This window comes from Limulus polyphemus, unplaced genomic scaffold (assembly GCF_000517525.1).
Source record: "Limulus polyphemus unplaced genomic scaffold, Limulus_polyphemus-2.1.2 Scaffold3672, whole genome shotgun sequence".
Taxonomy (NCBI): Eukaryota; Metazoa; Arthropoda; class Merostomata; order Xiphosura; family Limulidae; genus Limulus; species Limulus polyphemus.
In genome coordinates, this window is record NW_013669282.1 from 74959 (window position 1) to 86839 (window position 11881).

Below are 11881 nucleotides of genomic sequence, written 5' to 3' on the forward strand. Positions count from 1 at the left end.
AAGGCCATAGATAGGCCTAAATAAAATGTTTTTAAGTGTGTACCAGTTTAATGTTGAATATTATTTATGATTTTAAGGGTACTGTAAATCACTAAGCCTGATAAAAGGACATAAGATTGTAATCTTAAAGAAGATTATAACAATGAGGTACTTGAAATTATATCACTAAATTTTGCATTTTAGAAAAATATCCAATTAAATCTAGAGAAACAAAGCTAAGGGGATATTTGATGAAATTAAATGAACAGTTATGCAAAGAAATAAGACCAACTGATTTACATTCTAGTATTGTCCAGTGAGACTTAACATATCAAATATTGGTTGTTATAACTGAATCCAGAATTAAGTAGACAATCTAGTTCCAATGAGCTGCTTCTGTAAGTGTAATGAAAACATTTTCCAATGTTTATATGTTAGTATCTTAGTGAGCTTAAATATCAGTCTACATCTTAGATTCTCAACACACTTCAAAATATTTTGTATCATTATATATTTATAAAATTACACAAAATGTTATTAATATGTAGTTTTAATGTTTCAGAGAGAAGGCTGGTTTATTTCATATACTGAAAACTTCCATATAAATGCATACAACTTGGAAACTTTAATTTTATTTTTTTCTGTACAAAGGCTATTTGAGTGATATAAAATGGGAGCTTCCAGGAAATTTCTTTAAGAATTCCATATTTTCCTTTTTGACAATTATTACTGTGTTATAGTAGTAAATTCTTTAAACTCTCTACAGATGATTTTAAAGATACTGATAAAATAAATGTATTTGTTACTTCATTACATTGATCAATTTATTTTGTAGATATATAAAAAAAAGCATGTAAACAGGTGTTGATATAGGCTGATAATATGGGTTATAAATATATGTACTAAGACAGAAAATTCCTAGGATGAAATTCTTGCTGAAATTATGACTAAAAGCTAAGAAATAAATAAAAATGTAGAAGAATAACAACTTGCTTTTATGTCTATATACATATACAAACAGGAGTTTGTTTAGCATCATATTGGCTAATGTTGAGTGTTGAACATGGTGATACCTCATTTGTTATGACGATTTTTAATTTGTTGAATGGAATCATTTTTGTTATGCTAGTGCTTAATCCTGAATAAAATTAATATTAATTAATAGTTAGCTCTTACAGAAAGCAAAGAGATCAAATGATTTAGTTTGTAAGTGTGGAGGTATATGTGATGAATTGAAATTTAACAACAAGAGTACAGTAAAAAATTTAAATACAAACATAATACACACATGCTACTATTTCAAAAATGAAATTATGATACTTAAACTAGAATGAAGTCTATACTGAAAAGGTATTGGATTTCAAAAGAAATGGTAAACTGATAATTTAAACCATGCTTGTGGACTGGCAGGAAATCTTTCAGTTAATAAAGGTACAATTTTTACTAAGTTGGACTTGGAACAAGACTTTACACTGCTCTTTGAGATAAAAATAGCTAAATTTACATAAGATCAATCAGGTAGCCACAGGTTAATAGCTTAGGAGCCGTACAAATAATCTATTATACTGATATTTCCTGAACCATTTGCATTATTTACCTTTCATGCAGTAGTCACAGACAGGTAGAGAGAAAGTGTTATAAAACCTTTAGTCCAAGAATAGCTTCATACATGTTTATAACATGGTTCCATGTTCCCATAACACAAATAGTAAATGTACGGGTTAATTTTTGTATATCGTGATAATTATGAAATGGTTACATTATGAGGTGAACAATCTTATTTATATTGATACATCTGTAGTTTGTGTATGTTTTTATGACTCAGTCTTCTGATTTCATAAAATCTTGTGTTAATACTGTTAATTGTATAAAGGTATGAAAATCATTGTTTCAGTCTCATGTTAGAGCTATTATAAAAATGAATCATCATAGTTACAAAATGATTATAACTTGTGATTTAATTATGATTGGTGTTTTAGTCTAATTACAAAATGACTAATAATCCTTTTTTTTTATTGACTCTCGTAATAATTTTTGTCTTTCTGTGATTAGGCGTTGCTATGGGTATTGCTGGGAGTGATGTAAGCAAACAGGCTGCTGACATGATTCTGCTTGATGACAACTTTGCATCTATTGTCACAGGTGTTGAAGAAGGTTTGTAGAACTGCATATAAAATACAAAACTAATGATTATTGTGCCTATTAGCTCTTTAAATAGGTTTACAAAATATATAAAATATGTAAGCAAGGAAGGTTTTCACCTGATTAAATATGTTTTTCGTAGATTTGGGTAATTTGCTAGGAAAATTGTTAGCTGTATTTCTCATATTAGTACATACACCATCCAAAATATTAAATAAGTAGCTTTCAAGATAACCACCTGTATTTCACCACCAAGAAAAGCAACTCCAAAAGATAAGCATGTGAAGTTCAGTAGTGATGCTGAACTAAGAGCTTGCAACATGAGCACCAAGCAACCATGGTCAGAGGATCTGTTCTTTATCTTTAGCAAACTTATATATACACTAATTCTAGCACTAGCAACATGAAGCAATGAATTCAATTTATCTACATCTACTTAATTAAGGCAGTTACCTGCTTTTACATTGTAAGTAAATAGTTATGCTTGAAAGCATACCACATCAGTGATAATTGAAAAAAAAACATTGAGTAATAATAATAAAAAAATATATACTCTCCTTCCCTTTGTCTGGCCACTCTCATTTCCAGAGTTCATTTTGCTTAGCTCAACTCAAAGCAAGAGTTTCACTCAATATCAGTACTGCTTTCAGCTTTTTCTCACACATTGTCATCCATAAAGATAACACAGTTTCCTGTAATCTTCTTAATGTGTGTGTAATACTAGCAACATCCTGATCTGCATATTATTTCCTTTTGTGTTGTTTTCATTTACAGATATAGTTAAACAGTAATGATTATAGCATGTCTTGGGTTGATGTAACACACAAACATACATGAAAAAGCTTTTAAAAAAAGGAATCATAAAAAAAAAATACTCTCCTTCCCTTTGTCTGGCCACTCTTGTTTTCATAGTTCATTTTGCATAGCTCAACTCAAAACAAAAGTGTCACTCAATATGAGTACTGCTTCCAGCTCTTTCTCACATGTTTTCATTTGTGAAGATAACACAGTTTCTTGTCCCATCTAATTGTCTTAATGTGTGTAATACTAGCAAAATCCTGATCTGCATATTATTTCTTTCTGTGTTGCTTTCATTTACAGGTATAGTTGAACAATGATGATTAAAGCATGTCTTGAGTTGATGTAACACACAAAAATACATGAAAAAGCTTTTAAAAAAAGTAATCATCATTATGATTTTTGAATATTAGTAAATCTTGATAGCATTTTTGAATAAAGGACAACTCTGAGAAGCTTTGGAACAGATTTATACTATACATTATATACAGTAAGGTACACCAATCAGTTTTTTACAAAATAACTTGTATCATTCAAAAGTAGAGACATGAAATACTTTAACTTTTCAAATGCAATCAGTAGGTGACTTTTGTATTATATGTAGCCGTATTAAAGAAAGGGAATGTGTGTACTAAATCTGCAATTATACCAGAATAATCCTGTGTACACGGGTGAGAGTCAAATTACACATATCATGACCTTTTACAAAGTGCCATTCAACATGGTATTATGTATTTGATGTCAGGGTTATCAGCTAGTCATTTTATCTTACATTGTTGATTTAACAACAGTTCAAGGTAGAGGAGAGTAAATACCAGATTTAGTATACAGGGATACAGTAAAATAATTTAGATATGTATTTTGGAGGTTCTAGAGATTATGAAATATGCAAACTTTGCAATGGTCAAATGTATTTTCATACTTCACAATAACACTGCTTTGTACTCCAACTTGTCAGTTTTAGTCAGACTGGTGTCATCAATTCAGACATATCTCGAGTACAGTTACTTTTTGTAATACATCTGACTTTTTGTGTACAACAGACTTGTAGATTATACTAAAAGCTTGCTAAATTCCTTTAGATACAGGTAGTAAGTTGGGAATTATAGTCAACTTTTCTTCTAAAATATGGGTTTGTTCCAGTGGACCAACTTGTATTTTTTGCTTTTTTTGGGCACACTGAATTATATTACCAGAGATAATCTGCCCTTTTAAAATTTCTAATTGATCTAACTTTTGAATTTGACAAAAATTTTGTCATCAGGTGGTTATCAATAAATTTAATGAAACCTGATTTTATTAATGAGGAATTAATAAAGATTTTAATTCATTATTAATTAATAATATGAGTGACTTTCAAAATATGAAATTTCTTACACAGCTGTCATGGCATAATTTCTGGATAATATAGTTAAAAATAATTAATATCAAGGAAAAACTTTTAATCAACTTTAAGTAAAAAATAATATTTCTGAGGTTTTTAAGTAAACATGTTAGATTATTGTGGGGAATATAATGCTTTTTTCTAATTAACTTTAATCTGTTTTTACAATATCATTTATAAGTTTATGTTAGGCTTTTTTTTTAATAATTAATTGTAGAGAGCAGTATCATTTTTCTTATGAAGGCAAACTTCATGGTCACTGAAATGTTTGAATAACGTATTTTGGTATTTGCTACTCATTGGTTCCAGATATAACTACCTACCTGTACTTTTTTAATATCATTTTATTGTAGTTTGATGTTTTTGAGATTTTTTTTTTTTTAACTGTTTTGTGGAAATAATGAATGAACACATAATTCTAATTAAATAGTAGCATATTGGTGCTTTTGTTTTCTAGTGTTGTTTTTTTTTTGAGTAAAATATTTTTAAGAATTAGTAGATGAAATTGTAGTTTTCAGGAACTTAAGCAGCTGATATATTTCTTAGGGCGTTTGATTTTTGACAACCTGAAAAAATCCATTGCATATACTTTAACCAGTAACATTCCTGAAATCAGTCCTTTTCTGCTGTTCATTCTTGCCGATGTACCACTCCCTCTAGGAACAGTCACAATTCTGTGTATTGATTTGGGTACTGATTTGGTAAGTTAAAACTTAAAATATAATGTTTTTTTTCTTAAAATTTAATTATCTAATGTCTGATTTTATTGGCAGGTAATTTAGCTTAATTACTTGTAATTGTTCTTTTTTTATAGCTACTACAACTGAATATTTTGATTTATTTTAACATTGTGTGTTGTATAGAAACAATACGTGAACCAGAAAACATGATGTATTTAAAAACCAAGTTATTTTAGTTTTTAATATGTTAAAAGGTCAAACTGTACCAAGGCCACTAGTAATAAAACTAAAGTACTAGGATAACCTTTTTCATCACATTTACACCTTTTTTTTTTATATTAGAAAAGTTTAAAACTATATACATGTGTAGGAATGTCTAAAGTACTAAAGTGGATTTTACAAGACTAAATACTTAAGACAGAAATCATATCTAGTGATAGGCCTGTTATGTATGAATTGCTATTGTTTTCTTTTCTGTTCAAAACTCCTGCATAATGTTCTTACAACAGTTACTACATTTCTTTAATGTCTGTTGTCTAAAATTGCTATCCTACAAAAACTTCAGTTCCACAATTATTAATGGTTACAGAAGATAAATTTTACAAAGGTGGATGGTAATGGGTTATTTTCAGTCTGATTTAAGTGATTTTGTAAAAATGGAGATAATAATGTTCCACATTCAGTGGTGGAAGTATTTTTGCTATGATGCTGTTTTCTTGGTGTATTTTAAATTTACTGCATCTTTTGAGGCTGTTTTTCTTAACTAGGATGACTGATGTTACATTATCTGCTTTTGACAGATTTGAAGGTTAATAAATTCTAAATAAAATATTTGAACAAATGCACCACTTAATCTTTTGTAATATTATTTACTGTCTGTAATTAATAATAAGCAACTATATGTGAGTTAAAAGTCTAAATGTTAGCATACCCATTCTTGTGATGCTTTGTAAAATTGAAATATTAATGTTTTATGTGACAGTAAAATGTCATTGTTGAAGCATGTACAAAGAGGGAACTGTGAACAAAAACAAAATTCTTTAATAAGTTTTGTACATAAATTTTTAAATTTGAACGAGTTTGTAGTAAGAACTTCAAATATAACAGCAAACATGTTAGTGCTAATTCTCAACATAGATCTAAATCTTTATATGTGCACTGGTATTTTATGTAGAATTGTGTTTATCACCTTTTTTCCCTCATGAAACAAAGACAATCTCATAAACCCCTCTACCCACCCAATACTCGGATAATTCCACTTGTGAAAGTTGACACCACAGTGTATAAAAGTGGTACTGACATAAATAGATATGTAAATTTGAAAATAAAATATTAGTTTCATTTGATTGAACATAGAACTTTTTTTTTTGTAACCATCATTTGAAGGCTCGATCTTCACCATTTCAGACCCCCTCCCTTCTTCTTTATAATGCCCACATAGCCCGAGATGACGGGATGAGAAACTTTGGTCTGCAGTAATGAACTGTGTAGTTAAATGTACAGCTGTTTTGGTGTATTTTACACTTGCTATCCACTATAGAGAAACATTGCCTATGTTCGACAATCAGATTTCAAATGTTTGCTATTTTGGTCATTCTTTTCTTGTCTTGTTGGTGGCAGGCAGAAATGGTTTTTGGATCAACATATTTTCATAGCTATTCACGTTTAGGAAACTGTACAACTGCAGCAACAAGCAGTAGTTAATTTGTTTGTTCAGCTCAAAGTGGGGCAATTGTCAACATACTGTCAGACAAATTATAACCTGGAGAAGATTGTTTAAAATCACCTATACCATATGATGACTATTTCCCACAACATGGCTGTTTAGAACTGCAAATGCACAGCTCATGACTCAATACAAACCAATCAGAGCCACAATTTGTATGTCCAGCTTAAGTTGAAGAAGACTTGCTGCAGCCCTGTAGTTCAATGGACAGCACAGATCAGTTTAATTCACTAAAATTGACAGCAACAATAGTGGGTGCCTTTACTCTTCAAAGGTGGTAAATAAAGGTTTTTCCATCTCTACAGATAATTTATTCTTGTCTGTTGCTAAAGAATAAGAAATAAGTGATATGCTTAGTGTAGCATCATTACATATTACTATTTCTGTGGTGGTTCAGTTATCATGTATGAAGACATGAGTATGCATGGATGTACACATCTTGCTGTGTTTCTGAGAGGTGTATTTGTGAGGTAGCAATGTATCAACAAAATATTGGACCCATATGTAGGACACTTAATGGTTGTAATCAGACCAGACTGCGCTGATTCTGTATAATGCTCCCAGATATATATCCAAGACTGTGATGGATCAAGAAACCATAGGTGTCATGATAATAGGTAAGCAAACAACAATTTATAAGCATAAGGAAAAGTTTTATTGATGGTTATACATACTACGTGTTGCGACAGAACATTGGTTTGTCTTCTTCAGGTATGACCAGTACTAAGCAATCCAAGGTTTATATATCGTTAAAAAGACAATAGGGACTAAATGTGACAGAAATGGTGTCAGTAGGTGATGAGATATAGGTAGAGGTTGAGTTCTGGTCAAGTGTATGAATGGTGAATAGACCTTGCCAAATACAGCTCATGTTGTGACCATTATCTCGGTTTAGTGAGAAATCATTTACTTTGATTTCTATAGTTTTTAAACAGACGTTTTATGTAATCCTGGTTCTGTATATTCTAGAAGCATGACCTACTGCTTAGTGTGCCAGATTGTGAATCCAAGGGTCCATGGTTCACATCCCATTGCCACCCATCACAATTAGGGACAGGTAAAAAAGATAGCCTATGTGCAGCTTTGCTTGAACACATGAAGCAAATAATATTCTAGAAGAACTTTTATAGCCAAGAAATAAATTTTATGGCTGTCATACTTAAAAAAAATAATGCTTGAGTTAAAAACTGTTTGTCATTTGTCAACTGTTTCAAGAAATTAATTTTAAGGTTAATTTGAATATTTTTCTCTCAATTTAATAACAGTTAGACAACATTTATGGTTATGTTAATATAGAGAGTGGAGCAAAAGTTACCATACAGTTGACACTAAAGAAAATATCGCAAATATTGTTGAAACTAATTTGTTAATTGTTTGTTTTAGATTAATAGTTAGAAATTAAACTATGTTCTGATTGAAACAACTGTAGAGCTATGTTTGCCCCTCTTGGCATTTATAATAGCAAAGTTTTCACTAGAGCCAAAGTAGACTTATCTGACGAGTGAATAAAGATTAGTTTAAGTTCTTCATCACTTAAGTATTACTTATGTTGTGATAATGACAATAAAATTTAAAGTAGTCATGTTTTTATGCATTGGTGATGTGAGACTAACCTCTTTGAAAAACACGTGCTTCACGTGTGACGTATGTACTAAAATTATTTGACTACAGAAACCTTCTTTAGCAAACATAAATTGTAAGAAAGTAAATAAGTGTAAAAATATGGAATGACTATAAATGAAATATATCTTTGTACACAGCATTTTTTTTATAAACATCTTGTCTTTCTGGATAATGGCCATCTTTGACTAATATCTTGAGATTTTATTTATCGAATTCTAGATATCGATGTTATATAATTGTGAATTTTTAAAGTTATGATATCAAGAAGTATAAAAAATCAGTGTCTTCATTAGTCACTTTCCTTCGATAATGGTATCAATTCTTTTTTTTTACTCTTCCCCCAAAATATTTGCAAAGCTTCTGGTCTGCTACCACCAATAATGTTAATGGTGTAATGTTTTATTTCCCAAACAGATGAACTTGTTCTTCACGTACAAAACATATTTGAACTTTAGGTCTTATTGTTGATTTTTATTGTGGTAGTTGGAAACTTATACAGTTGTAAAATAGTGAATTTTTAAAATTATGGTATCAGGATGTGTAAAAATCAACATTCGTCATGAGTGTTTTTGTAAATTTGTGTGTATGTGTCTAAATTGCACTTTTATATCATCTGAAATTAATGAAGTTGTGGCAGTGACTGTTAAGGCTAATTACCATAAGTGATATAGCAGGTAAACTTCTGCTTTGTTTACAAAGCATATTTAAACTTTAGGCGTTATTGTTGATTTTTAGGCATCTGTCGAAATTTTTATTGGGATGTAATGATGTTGCATTATTTATAAGCCAAGAAAAGTCATAGAATTACCTTAATGTGTTTCCTTGCATGTTTGTGTATGTTAATGAAATAATTCTCTTTAAAGTTAATGTTATAAATACTGTAGTTTTGCACTGATATAAATGTAAAAGTACCACTCTACAATTAGCCAGTAGGAATATTGTGTTTCAATGTGAGCTAGCACAAATAATGCACGGACTGACTGACACACGTTGTTCTTTTAACGAAATAGATCTTAACTGCTCTTTCTTTTTGGCCATGGCTTCAATGCTTGTGAAGGGAATTGAATAAAATAGCATATATTTGTATAATGCAACAAGCATCTGAGTCAGTTGTGCTTGATATTGAAACAAAAATTTAAATAATTTTTTCTTGCAATGGCAAAATATATTTATTGAATTGTTCTAATTTATAAATTGGGCAAACATTTATTTAGCCCATTTCACTTTCAACTGTGACCAAGCTTGAGTTGCCAACTCTAGTCAGCTTGTATACAAAGTGTATTTTCTAGTCTTTTTTTTTTTTTTTCACAGTTCTGGATAAGTTTTTTTATATTAGGGTTGTATACCAGAAAAGTTTGTAAATTAAGATTTAAAAAAAGGTTTGGTATGTGACTGATTTCTATGCTATTTCTCAAAATTTCAAAGATCACTTAATGTATTTATTTTTATGTAAAGTACTTCCATCTAAAAATAAATTCAATTATGTTAACCATGCACACAAAGGCATATGACATTCTCTGATGTAAGTTGTTGCCTCTTGCTGGCCAGAATTTCCTTATTAGACTGTTAGTTCTAACAGCTTTGTTTCCATGCACATGACTACATGTAAATATATTTGTTCATAACTTTGGAAAATTAATTTATATTAATTGAACATGTCAGCTTCAGGGCTTATGTAGCTATACCAAAGAAATGTAATATATAAAGCACAATCAATTTCCTCTGTTTTATACAAGTTCATTAAAATGTTACCATTATTCTAACAGATACCTGTTTCTAGATGAATATGTGTTTTAAGTTTATAAATTTTGTGGTCCTCAGTGATGATATTTGTAATTAAGAGTAACCCTGTGTCTTTAGACAGGTTGAAATTGAATGTGCATAAATTTTGGTATTTACAGTCATAGAAAGTTAATAGTATTGTATATTGTTATTGTATATATTTTCTTTTTATACTCTGAAAGTGTACCTGTTTATTGTATGACCAGAATTTAAATCTTTCAGTTGCAGTAAATATGTATTTAACCTGTTTGTCTACTTCTATTAATGTTCTGTGTCTTCATGTATGTTGTCCATCTTGGCTACTCTGCTGTAGGTGCCTGCTATATCACTGGCATATGAGCGCCCTGAATCAGATATAATGAAAAGAAGACCTCGTGACCCTCTGCATGATAAACTTGTAAATGAGAGGTGACTTAACTTTCTTTCCTTCTTTGTGTCTTTCTATAATTATTCTCTCTGGAAGGCTTTCAACCAATTACACATGAAGAGTAAGGTCTTTCTTCTTTCCTTCTGGTTATAGAATTGCTACCTGGGCACTTAAAGCATTTAATTGCTTCTGTTGGTTGCTTGGTTGGATGTTCTGCATGAGTATATTTTTGCATGTCTCTGAAACTAATACCCCCAGCATGTAATGGTTAGCTATTTGTTTAGGTCAAAATATGATCTTGATTTAATTCATTTAAAAATTCTGGAAGGATTTTTGTTGCTGCTGAGTTTATATTTGGTTGTTATTGCTTGAACACCCCTTCCACAGGTTCCTGCTATTTCTCTTGCTTATGAGAAAGCTGAAAGTGACATTATGAAACGTCAACCACGTGATCCATTTCATGACAAATTAGTAAATGAAAGGTAAGAGTTTTATAATGTTGTGTAAAGATTCACTTGGAGTATTGCATGCACCTAATAGAGGCATTAGTTTTTTTTTGTGATAGCTACATAATAACAAACTTAAAAATTGTATGTAAGAAAAAAATATCATTTATTTGCTTTTCATGCTTGTCTATCCACTTTGGTTTGTTTTGAAATTACGTTTATTTCCTGTGTATAAAATTATTATGTATAGTATTGCTTCAAAAATGTTTTCTTTTAAATTTGTGTGTTAAAGACAGTTTTCATAAGTAAAAAAATATATGTGTGTATGTGTGGTGCTTTTGTGTATTTATAAATGTTTTAATTTGTATATATGTGATTCAAGATAATACTTAAAACAGTCTTTACAGGAATGTGGATAAGATTGTAAAGTGTTTGCTTAAAAACATTGGGTAGATCCAATGCGTAATGTTGGTGAAATTTTAAAAATCATGCTGATATCATACACACTTTTTCAGTAGTATAAGTGTAGAAGAGTTCTATTGTTGTTGTGTGTGTAAGTTTCTAAGTTTTTAACAAGTAGCAAGAAAAAGAAACAAACTGAGTAATTTCAGAATCGTAGGACAAAATCATAAACATAAGCAACAGTAAAATAAACCTGAAATGAGTGTTAGAGTTGCTATCAAAGAAACAGAAAATTTTGTATTGCATCTAGATTATTTTATATGTTGATGTGATTACATTTTAGTTTATATAAAAAATTATAATAATTATTGCATAAATGTAACAGTCATAAGAATGAAAATAACTGACAGAATTTAAATGGAAAAGTTTCAGTTAAGAGTTATCTTTGAGTCTCATTTTAGTGTCTTATGTTCAAAATTTTATTAAACTACTTTTTGTTTATGTTATACTAATTAGAATAGCATAAAACCTTAGCTAATTATCCATATTTTA

At 29.9% G+C, this 11881-nt stretch overlaps 1 protein-coding gene across 2 annotated transcripts in view; it reads left to right on the forward strand.

Annotated features, from left to right (window-relative positions):
- LOC106469824 (sodium/potassium-transporting ATPase subunit alpha-like) overlaps positions 1-11881 on the forward strand; it is a 90570-nt gene that overhangs the window by 60217 nt on the left and 18472 nt on the right. The window contains exons 16-18 of one of the 2 annotated variants that reach the window (XM_022398387.1): positions 2032-2133; positions 4850-5004; positions 10428-10522. In XM_022398387.1, coding sequence (XP_022254095.1) covers positions 2032-2133; positions 4850-5004; positions 10428-10522 — 352 coding nt within the window. Of the gene's footprint in view, positions 1-2031; positions 2134-4849; positions 5005-10427; positions 10523-10868; positions 10964-11881 lie in introns of both variants that reach the window. The other variant, XM_022398386.1, reaches the window with a different exon arrangement.